At 36.5% G+C, this 19,561-nt stretch overlaps 1 protein-coding gene across 5 annotated transcripts in view; it reads left to right on the top strand.

Annotated features, from left to right (window-relative positions):
- The window catches only part of dock10 (dedicator of cytokinesis 10), a 107,603-nt gene that overhangs the window by 66,597 nt on the left and 21,445 nt on the right, over nt 1–19,561 (top strand). For 4 of the 5 annotated variants that reach the window (XM_051128695.1, XM_051128697.1, XM_051128694.1 and 1 more), the window contains exons 10-39: nt 18–101; nt 217–369; nt 632–886; nt 991–1,113; nt 3,719–3,801; nt 3,923–4,045; nt 4,121–4,200; nt 4,308–4,495; nt 5,650–5,715; nt 5,806–5,898; nt 5,987–6,110; nt 6,205–6,326; nt 7,974–8,057; nt 8,146–8,238; nt 8,959–9,077; nt 9,179–9,248; nt 9,922–10,035; nt 10,122–10,193; nt 12,621–12,767; nt 13,043–13,126; nt 13,574–13,670; nt 13,802–13,834; nt 14,019–14,197; nt 14,292–14,408; nt 15,065–15,182; nt 15,446–15,567; nt 16,524–16,638; nt 16,755–16,821; nt 16,928–16,975; nt 18,235–18,336. In XM_051128695.1, the coding sequence (XP_050984652.1) occupies nt 18–101; nt 217–369; nt 632–886; nt 991–1,113; nt 3,719–3,801; nt 3,923–4,045; nt 4,121–4,200; nt 4,308–4,495; nt 5,650–5,715; nt 5,806–5,898; nt 5,987–6,110; nt 6,205–6,326; nt 7,974–8,057; nt 8,146–8,238; nt 8,959–9,077; nt 9,179–9,248; nt 9,922–10,035; nt 10,122–10,193; nt 12,621–12,767; nt 13,043–13,126; nt 13,574–13,670; nt 13,802–13,834; nt 14,019–14,197; nt 14,292–14,408; nt 15,065–15,182; nt 15,446–15,567; nt 16,524–16,638; nt 16,755–16,821; nt 16,928–16,975; nt 18,235–18,336 (3,275 nt within the window). The remainder of the gene's footprint in view (nt 1–17; nt 102–216; nt 370–631; nt 887–990; nt 1,114–3,718; nt 3,802–3,922; nt 4,046–4,120; nt 4,201–4,307; nt 4,496–5,649; nt 5,716–5,805; nt 5,899–5,986; nt 6,111–6,204; nt 6,327–7,973; nt 8,058–8,145; nt 8,239–8,958; nt 9,078–9,178; nt 9,249–9,921; nt 10,036–10,121; nt 10,194–12,620; nt 12,768–13,042; nt 13,127–13,573; nt 13,671–13,801; nt 13,835–14,018; nt 14,198–14,291; nt 14,409–15,064; nt 15,183–15,445; nt 15,568–16,523; nt 16,639–16,754; nt 16,822–16,927; nt 16,976–18,234; nt 18,337–19,561) is intronic. The other variant, XM_051128698.1, reaches the window with a different exon arrangement.

Here is a 19,561-nt window from a genome sequence, read left to right as displayed (position 1 = left end):
ATGTTGTGATGTTTCAGTATATTTCTGAGACAGAGGAGGGAGCGAGAGCTGTCAGAGGAGAAGAAAGACTCAACCTGTTCTCTCTGGATCCTGATATTCCTGTACGTCTCACCACCAGCCGTGTGTTATTTACAGTGGCGAATAGATTGCATTTTTGGGGGATTTTGCATTGGGAATTTCAATGTGGTTGTTATTTTGGGATGCTTTGTGTTGAAGGTTTTGAGGAGTCCCAGGATGGAGTTTGGGGATTCTGCTTCTGTCCAGCCGTTTGATGAGAAGCTCGGGAAGAGACTGATGATCTCCTGCCGCTCGCTCAACCTCACACTGCAGGGCTGCATCAACGAGACCGACACTGAGCCAGTCACTAATGTATGATCTCATGTCCTTTATCATAACAGAAAATTCATTAATAGAGTAGCTAAATAGCACAGAAATACTTAAATATCTTATATAGCTTCTGCAGAGCAGTACTAAAAACAAATTAAGATCTTTTGTTATGTATATTATTATTAATTCTGCAAATGGTTTTACATACTTAGGGGACAAATAGGTTCTGCAAACATATAAACCCATCTGTATATAGATATTAATCTGTTTATATATATGCAAAATCACGGCTGTCTCTCCTCAGATCGAGCCTTTCTTCGTGTCGGTTTCTCTGCTGGACATACGTGAGGGCAGGAAGGTTTCAGCGGACTTCCATGTGGACTTGAACCATGAGGTTGTGCGGCAAATGCTTAGTAGCTCTGGTAATGCGGGAGATCAAGCTTTGGATGGTGGTAACGCTGCTCCACAGGAAAATGGCCTCACTTCACCTGTAGAGAAGAAAACAGAGGACTGCCAGTTAAGCACGGAGTTGGAGAACTGGCTGCGCTTTCCAAAACAGGTAGAAATGCAGGAGCCCTTTGATATGGAAGTGTATTTTCACAGCCATGGTATAGATCTATGCTCATGTGTTTATGTGGTTTATATGGTTGATCATTCCTGCAGGCGATCTTTTCAGTTACGAATCCGCACACAGACATTGTGATGGTGGCACGGTTGGAGAAAGTGCTGATGGGAAATATTTCCAGTGGTGCAGAACCCTACATTAAAAACACAGATTCCAGCAAGGTATTTCATTTAAACAATTTTCTGTCATAAGGTCGCCAAAGTGTCTGTTTTTGTGGCTGATATTAATGCCAGTAGAAGTTTATAACCCTTCAGTTATGGAATCAGCTAAGCGTTGGCGACTTTTACACGCCGTGCTCTGCAGCACTTGATGATCTGCTTTGTGACTTTACGTTGTCCTCTGCTTCATGGCTGAGTTGCTGCTGTTCTTAAACGCTTTTAATTTCCAATAATACCACTTACAGTTGACCGTAGAATATCTTAGCAGGGATGAAGTTTCACAAACTTCTGGCAAAGGTGGCATCCTGTCACAGTACCACACTGAAATTAACTGAGCTCTTCAGAATGACCATTTATTTCACACAAATGTGTGTAAATGCAGTCTGCATGGCTAGTGCTTGATTTTATACACCTGTGGCAATGGGTCTAAAACACCTGAAGCACCTTCAATAATTCAACTAGATAAAAAAGTTAGATAAAAAAACTTTAAGTTGGCTTGAGAAAACCTAGCCTGAAAGTTTAAAGCAGCTGTAAAAGCTTGAAGTTTTAAACTTTATATAGAAAGATTAGATGATTTGTATGCTGCTAGTATGATTAGCATTTAGTTAGGATGTTTTAACTACTTTTCTAGCAAACATGTTACTAACATGAATAGCATGACATGTATCTAGCATGACCAGCAAGTTACTAACATGTTTCTAGCATGATTAGCATGTTGCTAGCATGTTTCTAGCATGACAGATATAGAATACCCAAGACTTGTCACTTGTATAGTTTTGAATGGGGAAAGATGCAATGCTGATTATGGCTGCAAAGCCCCGCCTTCTTAATGAAAGAGCCAATCGTTGACTAGTAAAGTCAGCACCTCACTGCAGCTGCCGTTAGAAGTCCCAGTTGCTATAGAAACAGTCAGCGTTGTGAGACGTGGACTTAGTACTGCGCATGCGCACTGGCTGATCTCGCCTGAAAAATAAGCTTTTTTAACAATATTGGAGCATAAGGAACGATATTCATGAGGCAGTTTGTTGTCAGATTTCATTGGTGATTTCAAATATGAAATTTAATCGTAAGTTTGGTGAACAGTTTTGAAGAATTTGATGCTTCCCCATTCAAGGAGATAGGAGCTGCACTTGCCTGCCCAAGAGGCGTTTCAAAGATGGCCACCGAGTGAAATGACATGCCTTAAAGGGACTTTGGGCATGACTAGGAAGTTGCTAGCATGTTTCTAGCATGATTAGCATGTTATTAGCATGTTGCTAGCATGTTTCTAGCACGATTAGCAAGTTACTAACATGTTGCTAGTCTGTTTGTAACATGATTAGCATGTTGCTAGCATGTTTTAGCATGATTAGCAAGTTACTAGCATGGTTAGCATGTCACTAGCATATCGCTAGCCTGTTTCTAACATTATTAGTATGGTACTACCATGATTAGCATGATGCTTGCATGTTTCTGGCATGACTAACAGGTTACTAACATCTTTTTACCATGATTAGCATCTTACTAGCATCTTGCTAACATGATTAGCATGTTTCTAGTATGATTAGCAAGTTACTAGCATGTTGTTAACTTGATTAGCAAGTTACTAGCATGATTCTAGTTGCTAGGCTTGGCTAGTGAGAGCTTAAGTTTAAAGCAGCTGTAAACGCTTGAAATTTGAAGAATATAGATCGATTAGATGATTTGTATGCTGCTACTATGATTAGCATCTAGTTAGGATGTTTTTAACTATTTTTCTAGCATGTTTAACATGTTACTAGCATGATTAGCATGTTGCTAACATGTTTCTAGCATGACCAACAAGGTACTAGCATGTTGCTAGCATGATTCGCATGTTGCTAGCTTGTTTTTAGCATGATTCACATGTTAATAGCATGATTAGCGTGTTGCTAGCATGTTTATGGCATGACTAGGAAGTTGCATCTTTCTAGCATGATTAGCATGTTATTATCATGTTGCAAGCATATTTCTAGCATGCTTAGCAAGTTACTAACATGTTGCTAGTCTGTTTGTAACATGATTAGCAAGTTTCTAGCATGATTAACGTAATTAGCATGATTAGCATGTTACTAGCATGTTGTTAGCATGTTTTAACATGATTATCAAGTTAATAGCACGGTTAGCATGTTACTAGCATGTTGCTAGCTTGTTTCTAGTATGTTTAACATGTTACTACCATGATTAGAATGTTGCTAGCTTTCTTTCTGGCATGACTAGCATGTTTCTAGCATGATTAGCATGTTATTAGCATGATTAGCATGATACTAGCATCTCTTTTTAACATGATTAGCATCTTACTAGCATGTCGCTAGCATGATTAGCATGATTAGTATGTTTCTATTAGCATGTTTCTGATTAGCATGTTTCTAGCATGTTTCTAGTATGCTTAGCAAGTTATTAGCATGTTGTTAACATGATCAGCAAGTTACTAGCATGATTCTAGTTGCTAGGCTTTGGCTAGTGAGATATATTTTATATGTCATAATGGTCTAAATACACAGAATATGGATTTAAGCACCATAAATGATTAAACTTATATAGTAAGTGGAGATTTACTTGATTTTGTTCTCTCAAACACGTTGAAATCCATTTTCTCTGCTTGTTGCAGACTGTCCAGAAGATGTTGAAATCCAATAAGCAATTCTGTAGCAAACTTGGAAAGTACCGAATGCCTTTCGCCTGGTCTGTAAGGTGAGTGAATCCTAAAGGGAGCTTATTTTCCATTCTCTGGTTCGTCAGCTTTGCCAGAACAAATGCTCAACAAAATCTCTTGCACTATTAACAGTTTATTTCGTCCGTCTGTTTATTCCAGGTCAGTATTTAAGGACAACCAGGGCACAGTGGACAGGGAAAGTCGCTTCTCTCCGCTCTTCAAACAAGAGAGCAACAAGATTTCCACAGAAGACCTCATCAAGCTCATCGCAGAGTACAGGAGGTACAGACTCTGCGGTCACGCTCACAAATAACACGTCATCGTAAATAACCTCAGTAAAATAAAGTGTTTTTACAGGGCAGAGAAGGCCAGTAAACTCCAGATCATCCCTGGAAATCTTGAAATAAACGTGGACTGCGTTCCCATGGAATGTCCCAGTACGTCCATGCTGAAGCAAAAATATAATTTTACTCATAGATGTTATAGCCTTATCTGTTTTTGTGTACCCACACACTCATCGACATGCCTGACCCATGTTTCTCAGACTGTGTGACGTCCTCGTATGTCACTCTGCGGCCGTTCGAGGACTGCGCTCTACGTGCTCCTACGGTGGAGGTGGACGAGTTCCTGCAGGACTCCTCTAAGTTTGCCCAGCCTTACAGAGTCTACAGGAACCACATCTATATCTACCCCAGACACCTCAAGTATGACAGCCAGAAGAGTTTCGCAAAGGTGAGGAAGTCACATACACACTGGACTGTTTGAGTCACAGATATTACGAAATGAGTCTTAAGTGAAACTACATAAGCTTACCCGTGTCAGACCAACAGAGTCAGTCCTCCAAATGTTGACCCTACTAGACAAACAAGGCTGTCTAAAAAAAGACTTCCAGGAATACTTCTTTTTAGGGACCAATTCACACTATTAAAGAAGTTCACTTCCAGAAAAAAAATGTACACATAATGTACTCACCCCCTTGTCATCCAAGATGTTCATATCTTTCTTTCTTCAGTCGTAAAGACATTATGTTTTTTTGAGGAAAACATTTCAAGATTTTCTCCATATAGTGGACTTCAATGGTGCCCCTGATTTTGAACTTCCAAAATGCAGTTTTAATGCAGCTTTAAAGGGCTCTAAACGATCCCAGCCGAGGAAGATCGGTCTTATCTAGTGAAACAATCGGTTGTTTTCTAAAAATAAATTACAATTTATATACTTTTTAACCTTAAATGCTCTTGTCTTGTCTTGTTTTTTCTGGTCATGACAGTTAGGGTACGTCTAAAAACTGGCGTCTAATTTTCTCCTCCAACTTCAAAATCATCCTACATCACTGTTTTTACCTTTTTTTGTAAAGAGTGTTTGATTTTCTTTGCATGTTCACTTTTGTAAACTCTAGGTTGGTTCTTCTGCAGCGATGTAGGATGTTTTTTTTTAAGTTGGAGGAGAAAATGAGATGGTAGTTTTTTGACGTACCCTAACTGTCATAAACCGGAAAAAACAGAGTTCAAGACGAGCATTTGAGGTTAAATTGAGGTTTCTTTTTTTTAGAAAATAACTGATCGTTTTGCTAGATAAGACCCTTCTTCCTCATCTGGGATCATTTAGAGCCCTTTGAAGCTGCATTTAAACTACATTTTGGACGTTCAAAATCGGGGACACCATTGAAGTCCACTACATGGAGAAAAATCCTGAAATGTTTTCCTCAAAAAACATAATTTCTTTGCGGCTGAAGAAAAAAAGACATGAACATCTTGGATGACAAGGTGATGTTTTGGAAGTGAACTTCTCCTTTGACTAGTTGATGGCATGCACAGTAATGCTAACATGTTCGGGATTTGTGAATTCGCAGCATGCATTACAGCATGGATTCTTGTTTTGTTCGACAGGCTCGAAACATCGCCGTTTACGTGGAGTTCAGAAGCTCTGATGAAGAACACGCCAAGCCACTTAAGGTTACATAACACAAGTTTCCATCAGTTTCCATTAACATATGCTTTAGAATTTGATTTGTAAATATAAATGATCTAAATCCATTTCCACAGTGCATCTATGGAAAGCCAGGAGGTCCTGTTTTTACCACGACTGCCTGTTCCACAGTTCTGCACCACTCACAGAACCCAGACTTTTATGATGAGGTTTGCAAAATTGGCCTTTTAAGTGCTTTACAGGCTTACTAGGTTACAATATGGGTACTTTAATGTTTGTAGTGATATGCTTTTTCAGGTGAAGATTGAGCTGCCAACACATCTTCATGAGAAACACCATTTACTCTTCTCCTTCTATCATGTGACCTGTGACATCAATGCCAAGACCAGCTCTAAGAAGAAAGAGGCTCTTGAAACTCCAGGTATCTGCATATACACATCAAGCTCTGTGTGTGTGTTGAAATGATGTAGTTCTCTGACAGTTTGTGTGTGTGTGTGTGTTGGTGTTTGTTACAGTGGGCTATGCATGGCTGCCTCTTCTGAAGGATGGACGTGTTTCCTCTCAGGATTTCAGTATTCCAGTCTCATGCACTTTGCCTGGTGGATATCTACACATTAAAGAGTCTTCATCTACCAAAGTGAGCACAAGAATCCTAAAAGCATATAAACAGACAGTTTAGAGAAAGAAAATAGATGAGTACAGATATAAGTATGACGATGATGAAGCAAGGATGAAAATGGACCCTTCACAGACAGTGATGACGGTTCCAAGGTTATAAACATCATAAATCATCATAAATTTCGAATTTATAATACAACGGCTAAACTGAGGGAATGCAAATTTGACATCTTTCACTCTTCCCATTGTACTCAAACTCTCAATTATTTATTTATTTTTTTTCTTTTGGAGCAAACAGGAATGGAAAATTTATATTTGTGACCCTGGATCACAAAACCAATCATAAGGGTCAAGTTTTGAGATTTATATAATCTTATATAATAAATAAGCTTTTCCTTGATGTATGGCTTGTTAGGATAGGACAATATTTGGTCGAGATACAACTATTTTAAAATCTGGAATCTGAGGGTGCAAATCTCAATATTGAGAAAATCGCCTTTAAAATTGTCCAAATAATACTAATTATAATTTTAATAATAATGCTAATAACAATTTTACAAAATATCTTCATGGAACATGATTTTTACTTAATTCCCTAAAGATGTTTGGCATAAAAGAAAAATCAGTCATTTTGACCCATACAGTGTATTTTTGACTATTGCTACTAATATACCCCAGTGACTTAAGACTGGTTTTGTGGTCCAGGGTCACATTTGTTGTAGCCACATACACAAATCCAATATAATATGTGACCCTGAACCACAAAACAAGTCTTAAGTAGCACTGGTATATTTGTAGCAGTAGCCATAAATACATTGTATGTGTCAAAATGATCAATTTTGCTTTTATGCCAAAAATCATTAGGATATTAAGAAAAGATCATGTTCCATGAAGATATTTTGTAAACTTCCTACTGTAAATGTATTAAAACTTAATTTTTGACTAGTAATATGTATTTCTCAGAACTTGACAACTTTAAAGGTGATTTTCTCAATATTTAGATTTTTTTGCACCCTCAGATTCCGGATTTTCAAATAGTTGCATCTCAGCCAAATACTGTCCTTAACAAACCACACATCAGTGGAAAGCTTATTTATTTAGTACATAGTTATACATAGTTTATACATAGTTTCAAAATATTTACCCTTATGACTGGTTTTGTGATCCAGGGTCACATATGTGTGCATATATTACATTTCCACATATGACATATGTTGTCATATAAAGAAAAAAATATATGAAACTGGAACAGATATATTAACATATATATCTAGCCCATGCAAATATGTAGGATAATATATGTGCAATATATTTTTTGGCATGACATGTATATCCATCTTAAAACCCATTAGTAAATGTTGAAATTATATATATCTAGATATATTGTTTTATGGGTAATATATATGACAGGGAAATATATGACATATATTACATTTTTGTATGAGTTTATGACAACTATAATTACATAGTGATAGCATAGTGATAGTGAAGGTTAAATAGAAACAGATAATGAGAATCAGCATCCATAGAAACAAACCTAGTAAACCGGGAAAAAAAGTCTTGGAACATTTCAAAACAGTAGGAGACCCAAAGACAAATAATGATGATTTACATGTTATATATTATAGTAGTTTGTTTGTTCATATTTTTCCATGTTTCTGTGCAGAATGGCTCCGACGTGAAGTGGGTCGATGGGGGGAAGCCGATCTTCAAAGTGTCCACTTCAGTGCTTTCTACAGTTTATACTCAGGTTGAAAAGAGTCACAGTCTCAGATAAAAATGTACCAATATCTTGTTCATATTTTATGATCTCATAATTCCCTTGGACTTTTTTGCAGGACCCCCATCTAAACCGCTTCTTCCAGCAGTGCCAAAAACGAGAGGCAGACCTCTCTCAACCTCCTACCTCAAACTTCCTCAACTGCCTTAAAGTAAGTGTATTCAGGGTCTTAACAAGGACTTGAGGTGTGCATCTATAAATGCAACCCATTTTATACATATTCACAAATATATTATCTAGACACAGACATGTAACTGTTTGCAAAAGATGCTTTACTTATGATTTCAGCCAGGGTCCAAATGATGCTTTTTGCTTGAATTTAGGCTTTCCTCTTTAGAAATACATACATATAGTGTTTTGCCATTTTACAGTTTGTGTGTCTCCTTTGTTTTGTCTGTTTTCTTTGATCAGTGTACACTGTTAAATTAGAGGTGCAGCAAAATGTATAGTTTAGTATATTCAAGATGTGGAGAGTGAATGTATTTACATATTAATAAAACTCTTATTAAGTATTGTCAAATGAATAAGCCTTGCTGCATTAATAAGCAGCAAAATACAATGCAAAACTGCATTCTGTATAACTGCATCTTGTTATAGCTGCATCATTTTTTTATTCATGACTGATGAATGAATGTCAGATTATTTCCATTATAAATGAATATTATTGCAATCTGTCAACTATGTTCTAAATACTTTAATCCAGTTTAAAAGACACTGTATTTAAAATAGATTTTTGAATTTTCTGAATTGAAATAAGAATACAAGTTTCTAAAGTTTCAAATTATATGTAGGTATTTACTAATATCCATCGTGTATGTTTAAATAATTCCTCTACATTTTATATTAACTCTTTTTTTTTTTGTCTATTCAGGGCCTCCTGAGTATGGAGAGGATTCATGTCATAATTCGCTTCCTTCCTATTATCTTCAACCAGCTCTTCAAAGTGCTTACTCAAAATGACACTGATGAAGTGACTTCCAGCACCACCAGGTACACAAACCCTTCACACACGCTTCTGAACTCACTCAGTCAACAAAGCTTTCAAATCTGATTCTCACTTTAACATTACATGTAAACCTCTTTTCCATCAGAGTCCTGGTCCACATCTTAGCTAAGTGCCATGAGGAGAACCTGGGCCACTATTTGCACTCTTACATAAAGGTACATTATATGGCACAAACTTATGTATGCAGTCTAGCTTTTCACTTATGTATGTCTCACTTGCTGCCAGTAGCTATGGTTGAAGCTAGATTTTTGCAGTTTACATTTTAAAGCTTTAAGCTTTGGAGTCTTCCATTTAAAATAACATTTCTTTTAAATGCACATTAAAATGTTTCTATTTTTACACTGGCTAAAAGAGCTGATCAATGACTCTTGTTTGGTTATTTTATTAAGTTTATGATAGTGGATAAATACATTTATACATTATCTCTTTCTAGAAAATTTTATTTTGATTAGTCAGACACAGCATTCAGCAGTCAAATATTTCTGAATAATGACATAAATATATGGCAGTCAGTGTGTTGTGCAGTAAAATAAATGATTAAGTCCATCATATACAGCAAGTCCAACTGTTTGAAGGCCGTCATAGTTTCCAAACAGTGATTATACTGTGATCACGTGACCATACTGTAGATTATCCCCTAAACAAAATTTAGAAAAAAGTGAGGACATTTTTTTGTTTATTTTACATAATCGAACATATGTATGAAGAAATAGTCGACAGCAGGGAAGACTGAAAAGGTTTTGTGTTTGTTCTTGTAGAAACGTGTCATGCATTATGTGTGTGAATGAGAACATGGGACACATTTGTGTTTCTCTTTTATTTAACCAGTTTGTCTTCAAGACTGAAGCTTGTGGCTTCAGAACAGTTCATGAAGAGGTGGCCAAGGGAATGACCTCTGACCTGAAGAGCAACGACCAGTCAGTCATACGCAATATCCTTAAGGTGAGCAAAACACTACCATCTCTCTCTTAAAGAAGTGATGGACCATTTTGAAGCCTGCCGACTGACATCTGTTTGGTTCCCTGCAGTTTTCGTGGTTCTTTCTAGAGATCATAGTGAAGTCGATGGCACAGCATCTGCTGGATGAAAACAAGCTTAAGGTAAATATCGAGTCTGCAGACATGAATTCAGGCTTAAATCATCTAATCCCATTACTTTTTCCTTTCATTCTGACAGTAAGCCTCGGTAAGCCTAAAACAGTCACTTATAATTAAAGTCACACTATAGTTTGAGGACCAGTTCCCTGATAACAAGCAACTATTGAATCAATGTTAAAAATAGTTGATTTGTCAATGTGGTAAAACTTTAGAATACAGATCCGTCATTAGTGAATAACTACACAGGAACAAATGACTAATACACTATTAACATTCTATTTATAGCACTATAGTAGTTCGCTATTAGCTAATCAGTAACTACTATTTTTTCATATCTCCCTAAGAACTACTAAGAACTACTATCCACAGGTTCATAATTAATGTAAATGATGCAAAATGTATAATTAATTCTAAAGTGAAGATCATGGTAACCCACTAGTAATGACACAAGTGTTACCAAAGCCATCGAAAGTATGACTATCCAGAACCTTACAAAAACCTCAATAGTTTTTAATGACTTTAGTCATTACTAAGGAGTTATCATGATCTTCACTTTAGAATACAGATCCAAATAATTAGTAATTCCTTCTGAAGTATTTGGTAACACCTGAGTCATTACTAGTGGGTTACCATGATCTTCACTTTAGAATTAATTATACATTTTGCATTATTTACATTAATTATGAGCATGTATATAGTAGTTCTTAGTAGTTCTCTGGGAGATATGAAAAAATATGACTTACTGATTCGTTAATCAGAATTTCTTGTTGGTCAATAGTAGTTACGTAGCAGTTACTAGAATGTTAATGTAGTCCATTAGTCATTTGTTCCTGTGTAGTTATTCATTAATGACGGATCTGTATTTTAAAGTGTTACCGTCGATGTTAATTGCATTGAATCAAAATCACGTTTGCACCCGCAATAAATTTTCTTTTTTAATTTAAAAAAAAAACACCATTATTTTGATCACTGATTGCTTTAGTTGAACTCTTTTGACTCTTTGTGCTTTAATGTTAGGTTTTAATTGTCACTTGTAGCAGTGTGCTAAAATACACTGGTTGAGGCAGTGAAAACTAAGATCCACTGATTGATCAGGTGTTGGTGACTGTATTCATTGTGAGGTTGTTTTAATAATTGCTCACAAGTGTGTTGTGTTTTTTTATGTGTGAAACTACAATTTGAGATTATATCAGTGGTACTGCTTTCATACTTCTGTGAATTAACGGAAAATACTGTTATGTCATCCAAGATGTTCATGTCTTTCTTTCTTCAGTCGTAAAGAAATTATGTTTTTTTGAGGAAAACATTTCAGGATTTTTCTCCATATAATGGACTGATATGGTGCCCCGATTTTGAACTTCCAAAATGTAGTTTAAATGCAGCTTAAAACGATCCCAAATGTGGTTGTAAACAAACCCAGCCGAGGAAGAAGGGTCTTATCTAGTGTAACGATCGGTTATTTTTATAAAAATAATATAATTTATATACTTTTTAATGTCAAACGCTCAAAGAAAGACATGAACATCTTGGATGACAAGGGGATGAGTACATTATCTGTAAATTCCTTTAAATAAAAAAAAAAAAAAAAAAAAAAAAAAAAAAAATGCATGCTGGGTATTAACATAGTACAAAACTCCCAGCATGCACTACAGTTGATCTGGTTATCTGAATTAGTTTGATGATTGTCACCATCGTTGAGGTTTGTATGATGAGTGTTGATGTCTAAATATTTCTGTATATTTTGCCACAGTATGTTTGCATTTGTGATACAGAATATTTACATCAGTAATGAAAGATAAACTTTAACATTATTTAGTAATACTTCTCAACTTTTACAGCTTGACACCCATTACAAAAAGCAATCTACTCTTAATTTTAAAACATTTCTTTCCTTTTTTTTTTAAAGCATTAGTGATTACATTGAAACACTATTATAAGCACAGAAAGACAATTAACCTAGTGGAAAGCAAGAGTCAAGAGCCCAACTAAAGCAATCACTGATCACAATAATGGTGGTTTGTTTAAATTTCAAATTTTGTTCAAATTTTTTACGCTGGTTCAATTGTTTTCACCTGCTCTCTCGCTGTTCAACTAGTTGCTTATTAGCATGCTTATTGCTAGCATATTGGTGTTTTATTAGTATTTATAAAGCACATATTAATGTCTTTTTCTGCATGACCATATTCTGGATCCCTTAATCCACCCCATGCTTAAACTTAACAACTATCGTACAAACCATTAATAAGCAGCAAATTGGGAGTTTATTGAGGCAAATGTCATAGTTATTTGTTAGTTATTAGTGCCCAAATTACAGTGTGACTATATTCAGGTGGTACGATTACACTCGCAATATTTGACCCAAGTTCACAATTTTCTGCAGCTATGAACTCTTGTATTTAATAAGACTGTGTAACAAATGTGTTTGCTCAGCTTCCTCAACCGCAGCGATTTCCTGGAACTTTCCAAAATCGATTGGAGACTCTGATCATGACGATGTCCGATCATATCTACTGGAAGAATAAAGAGTTGGCAGAGGAGACACGCAGCGCTAATATGGCCATAGCAGTCTTTGTGAAGGTCAGGAACAGCACACTACAAACCAAAATAACTGCGATAACCGAGATAAATGTGTGCAAAACAAAGAGTCAGATAAAGTAAATAATTAAATTAGATGCAGGACTAATTTTAAACTACATCAGCGGTTTCATGTGTCTTGCGTGTGATACTGTACAGTAGATGTATTTTAAATTAAACAGCCTATTGATCTGGATAGACAGTCTACCTTTTCAAAACAGTGTTATAAACTTGCTGCAATAAATTTTAATTGAAATATATGCATTTCCTGTCCTTAGCGGTGCTTTACATTCATGGACAGAGGTTTCACCTTCAAACTGATCAGCAACTACATAAACATGATCACAGCCAGTGACAATAAGGTACCTGAACTTTTGAACTTTCTAACTTTTCGTTATCACTTAAGCTGCAGTCACACTAGACATGAGGATGTGAATAGTAGAGGATCTGAATAGTACTGATTGACCTCTTAGATTAAAACAAATAGCACAAACTGCAGATATGTAAAAACAGAAGGTCTAGAGTGTGACATCATATCCTGTTCATTTAAGGAAGGTATTTTGCATGCTCAAAAAGTCTAGTGTGACCCAGCATTAGCATTAAAACAAAGACACGACACTTTAAGTTATGGAAAACGTGAGTTATGTAATGACTGACATGTATTTATGTATCATTTATGTGTGTTTTTGTCTGGCTGTTTAATTCATTGAGCGTCTCTGTTCATGAAGCTCTCTGTTGCAAAGATGATCACTAAAGGACCGCTTGTGTGTGTGCACAATGTGTTTTGGGTGCAAATGTTGTTTTTCCAGACGCTGTGTGAGCTGAAGTTTGAGTTCATAAGGGAAGTGTGTAACTATGAGCACTATGTCCCTCTGAGTCTTCCCATCACGTCTGCACGAATCACAGGTCAGAGAGCACGACGAGCTCCACCTCTTTGTGTCTCATGCACGTAACTTCACGCTTACATCTGAGTCCTAATTAGCATACTGTGGGCCACGCCCACTAATATTCTCTCTGTCTCATTCTCTCTCTGTCAGACAAAGCAGCACCGGAAACCCAAAGTGCTCAGGGTAACTATTAAGTGTATTTTACTGAACTTCATGTGATTATTTGTAAAAGTTTGATCAGTTCCTTAATGCTGTGGTATAGTGGATAGCATTTGAATTCATTATACTCTCACTGTGTTCTTGAGTATCAAGAAAGGGGCAGTCATCAACATTTATGTGGTTTTTCTCTCTGTCTCTCACCTCTCAGTGGACTTTCCAGAGTATATTTTGACGGAAGAGTTCTGCAGGAAACATTTTCTCACAGGACTGTTGTTGAGAGAGCTGGGGCTCGCTTTGCAAGACGAGCAAGACCTGAGACACCTCGCCCTGGCCTGCCTGAAGAACCTCATGGCTAAACATTCACTGGACTCCCGTTATGGCGTAAAGGTGACACCGATAACACTGATAAAGTATATAGCACCATTTATGTTAGCCTGTGAATTACAAACTGATTTTAACTGTATTGTGTTTGTGTGTGCAGGAGAAACAGGCACGGATAGCCTCTCTGTACTTGCCTCTTTATGGTTTGATCCTTGACAACATGCCTCGCTTTTTCCTCAGAGATCTGTTTCCAATCTGCCTTACGGCTAGTGACCAGGTACACATGCTCAGGACGTTCATTTATCAACTGAAATGAAACGTAATACTGAAGCGTTGTTTTCTTATATACAGTAGTCAGCATTTGAAGTGGATCAAAAAAGTTCATCAAAGTCGTCTTAAGACAAGAACGGGTATTGTTTTGGTTTTGAGACAACTTTGATGAAAGGCTTTGATCCACTTCAAATGTTGACTACTGTATTTGTCAAAACTTACATCATTTGAGCAAGATCTGACGTTTTAATGGATGTACTTAAAAGTGTTTCTTTAAAAAAAACTTGAGTATGATCTATTATTGTTTTTAATTCTCTTGTAAAAATATTTGTCTGGAGAAATCCACAATTGTTCAGTTAGAATCAAGTATTCCAGAGCTCTTCCACACAAAATGCAAAGCAAAAAAAAAAAAAAACTCATACAGGTTGAATGCTTAAATAGTAAATTGTTACTTTATAAACTTTGTTCATTAATGTTACTTTTAAAAAGAAAAACTGCACACAAATCCATATTCAAAATTCTAAATGTTTCTGTGCTTTCACATCCTTGTGTTTAAACCCTTCTCCATTACTTTAGACTGGAAGTATGTCAGTTTCTCTTCCCTTCCACGCAGTAATGTCCCTGTAGTGATTGTTTGTTCAATTATAAATATTTCCTTCACAGGGTTCCAGAGATGATCTCAGTGTGGGAGTAGGTTTAGCAGGTCAGGTGACCCATGTTGTACGCCATGGGAACTCAATGGATGCATCTTTCTCCAAGGAAGTGCTCAACTCCATTACAGGTATAGTGATGTTGGTTAGACTGTCTATCACCCTGTGTTTCAAAGATTGCTATTCACGGTCTATTCTTCACACAAATATCATTTGCTTTCAGAATATTTGGAATATATCACAACAATTGGTTTCATAGTGGTTTTTGGTCCTTTTTTGAAGCTTGGTAGATGTGTTTATCATAAACTGTCATTGTACTGAAAAGAACATCCTTTAAAAAATAAAAGTTCCTAAGAAAAAAAAATCACATATATTGATTTTGTTTTTTCTCCAGCCTTTTCTTCGTTGGCCGTATCAACAGCTAACAATGCAGACTCCAGAGGTTCTCTCATCAGCATCGAGTCAAACCCCAGCAACAGCGACCGCAACAGTGAGAAGATGGATGCATGTGAAAAGGTGAGCAAGTGCATGAATTTTTGATTGACTGGCAGATAGACACACTTGCAGACAGACAGGCAAACTGACTGACTGACTGACAGACAGACAGACAGACAGATAGACAGACAAACACACTGAAAGACACACAGACATACAGACTGACTGACAGATTGAAAGACAGACAGGCACACTGAAAGGCAGACAGACATAGAGACAGACTGACTGACTTATTGACAGAAAGACAGACAGACAGAAAGACTAACAGCAGACAGACTGAATGACAGAAAGACAGAATGACAGACCTTCGGGTTACAAGTCCGACTCTCTAACCATTAGGTCACAGCTGCCTCCATGCCAAGACTGACTGACTGACAGACAAAATGACAGACAGACTGAAAGACTAACTGACAGATAGATTAAAAGACAGACTGACAGACAGACATCATGACAGACAAATTGACTGACAGAATGACAGCCAGACAGACAGACTGAAAGTCAGACTAACAGACAGACAGACAAACTGACAGAATGACAGACAAATTGACAGATAGACTGACAGACAGATTTACAGAAAGACAGACACACAGATTGGCAGACTGACTTATAGACAGACAGATAGATAGACAGAGCCAACATAAAAACAAAAACAAAACGGAACAAAAACAGAAACGGAATTAATGATGTTTCGGTAACACTTTATTTTATGGTTTCTTAACTAGTTGCTTATTATCATGCACATAACTAGAATATTAGCCATTTATTAGTACTAATTAAGCACATATTATTGCCTTAGTCTACAATCCTATTCCTACCCAATACCCAAACTTAACAACTACCTTACTAACTATTAATAAGCAGCAAATTAGGAATTTATTGAGGGAAATGTCAGTTGATAGCGAATAAGTGTTCCCTATTCTAAAGTGTTACCGATTTTTCTAATATAACAAGAGAATGATTGTGATTATTGTATTCAGTTTACCAGGCCGCAGTCTCTCATTGGGTTTGGTTCACGCTTTGACAAACTCGATCAAGCGGAGACCAGAAGTCTGCTCATATGTTTCCTGCACATCATGAAGACCATTTCAGAGGGTGAGACTTTAAATCACTCAACCTTGGAGGACACTGTCTGTTGCACATATTCAAATATCATATCGTCTGTAATGACCTGGAACATATAATGTCATGATTTTCTCTCTATTTTGCAGAGGTGCTGGTTTCATACTGGCATCGAGCAATTCACCAGGAGATCAGTGATTTCTTTAATATCCTGGAGTGAGTGACTCTTTTCATAAAGATCAATAATTAAAGGAATGACAGAGAAAAACAGAATCAAACCATTGCGTGTTTTCATTAATTTGCTTATTTCTCTTTAAAACAGACTTTGTCTCCAACACTTCCGGTTCCTTGGAAAGCGCCACATTGCCAGGTAAGATCTCTCCTCAGATGTGTTTTACATGTGTTCCAGTATGTCTGGATGAATGTAAGAGTCATCTTTTCTTTTGTCTTTCTTCTGTCCCTGGTTGTATATATGTGTTCATGAGAGGCAGAGGGAAGGAATGTTAAGAGAATAAACAAACATTTTAATTAAATTCCAGTGCTTTGAAATAAACAAATCACAGACAATAAAATTATAATGTGTAATTTAGTGAAATGAACGTATTGGTTCTGAAGGTCCTGGAAAATGTTTTCAGGCACTGCATTGTCTTCGATAAGCCAGTATTTTCAGTGCACTGGGTTCATCGAATCAAGCCTGAAAATGATGAGCGGTGATTTCACTTTAAGATGAATTTTTGTTGTTTTATCGTTTACTCTTTGAGCGATAGACAACACTTGTTACTGAAGAAGCTATATTTTAACTACAAATTTTTTATTTATGCTCTTTTTAAAATTTCATAGATGTTTAATCAGAAAAATGTACAAATTTGCGAATCACTGTTTTGAAGCATTCAAAACACCACACACTGGTGACGCCCGCAGGTCAGAATGTGTAAATGCAAAAAAAAAAAAAACCTTTTGCAAATGTTTTAGTAAAGGTAAAATGTATGAAATGCAATTAACAGATCATCATTTTCAGGCCTTGTTTTGTTTTACGTACTATTGCTCCTCTTTATTGTACAAATGCATGATTAGCAATGTCTACAAATGTATAAAACTGATCTGATATCAGGTAAAAAAAACACTGGTTCATGCATTCACAGAGATCAATCCTGAACTATTTTTAAACATTTTTAAAACAGTTATGATGCAACATAACTGGAACTGGTTTTGTGTGTTTGGACAGGTCTAGTATAAGGAATATTTTTGCTCAGGTGCCTGAAGGAACAAAAACTAGAGTATATGACTAACTAGCAGCCTGTAGTGTCATATGAATTCCTGTTTAATTCCCACATCATGTGTTGTCTTTGTATTCTAGTATGTGTTTAATCTTACATCTTTCCCTCATCACACTCTCTGTTCCCAGTTTCATGTTCTCTTCTGTCTGACTTCTCCACACATAACTTCACATTCCCCAGCAGTGTCTAAAGATGACACCGCCAGCATTTAACACTTAGTTTCACAATAGAAACTACTTGTCCTGTACTGAAACACTCCCCTAGAAGCTTGGCTTTCATTTTCCTGTCTGTAATGGCTGTGAGGATGAAGGTTGGCGTTAACCCTGCTCTAATTGGCTCATTGTGTGCGCAGGAAGCTAGCGGCCGCCGTTAAGCTGGCTCAGGCCACACAGAACAATGGCACCCTGAAGGGGTCTAACGTGTCCTGCCAGTCTTCAGGGCTCCTACCCCAATGGTAAACACCTAACAGGTCTACACAGATCTCCCAAAAATGACTTACACTCCTAAAAATAAAGCTTCTGTTTTGGAATTGATGGTTTCATCAACATTAATGGAAACTTTCCATTGCACAAAAGGGTTTTGATACTGGAAAATGGTTCTTTAGATTATTAAAATGTTTAGATGAACCCAAAAATGGTTCTTTGAAACCCTTTTGCAAGCTTTATTTCTAAGTGTGTAACACGAAGTGTGCAATGCATAGAAATAATTGTTGCAATTAATGCATTTTCTAAATAATTTTTAACCCTGATTATAATGTTCTAAGACAAACTCACACATGCACAAAGCATTTGTCCCACTTTATATTAAGCGTCTTTAACTACTATGTACTTATGTAACACAATAATTGTCTGGTACAGTATACTTATTGTGTTCATTGTTTTATTGCTGCTGCTGAGGTGGGATACGGTTAAGGTTAGGGACAGATTTAGTGGTCTGGTTATGTTTTTAGAGTGGATTAAGAAGTAAAAGTAGGGTCAGCAGTGTAATAATAGTGTAATAACTATAGAAATTAATTGCATGCAGGTATTTTTAAAAAGTACGATGTGAAAACATGTACACAGTGAGTGCATTGTATGTAATGATTCATTTAAATGTTTGCACTTAAAGACACTTCATATAAAGTGGGTCTGTCCTGTGTAAATATCATAGTTCATCATGTTACATCCATAGTGTGGGAACCATTTTTGTCTGTATCCAGCAAGCCCATCTCATTCACCTCCTGATAGAGTTTATACAGAGGTTTCTGCAGGTCTTACAAAGTTTTAATTTGCTTTTTCACAAATGAAGGTTTTAAATTGGAGCAGAATGTCTTAAATTCATGAAGTCATAAAGTGTTAAATGTTGCATACACTGCACTGTTTGACCTTACCAGGCAATTTTACAGTAATATATTGTCAACACTGTTGCCAGCTAGTTACTGTAGGTCATACATCTACAAAAGCTCTTATTGAGGTTTAAACTTTTCAAGTCACCACTACTATGATTAGTTGTGCTGTTGGCTCTCAGTTTTTAATATGAATTCTTCCTGAATGTGTGCTCTAAACATGTTTGTTTTGGAAAAGGGCACTAAGCTAAAATGTCAAATCAATGATTTACAATTGTCCTGTCACAATATATACATTAAAATGTAACTACAGCATCAGAAGGACACACAGAGACATCAACAATCCACATATGAA

Source organism: Labeo rohita, chromosome 15 (assembly GCF_022985175.1).
Source record: "Labeo rohita strain BAU-BD-2019 chromosome 15, IGBB_LRoh.1.0, whole genome shotgun sequence".
Classification (NCBI taxonomy): Eukaryota; Metazoa; Chordata; class Actinopteri; order Cypriniformes; family Cyprinidae; genus Labeo; species Labeo rohita.
Note: the sequence above shows the minus strand (reverse complement) of the source record. Positions and strands in the feature narration are given on the sequence as shown.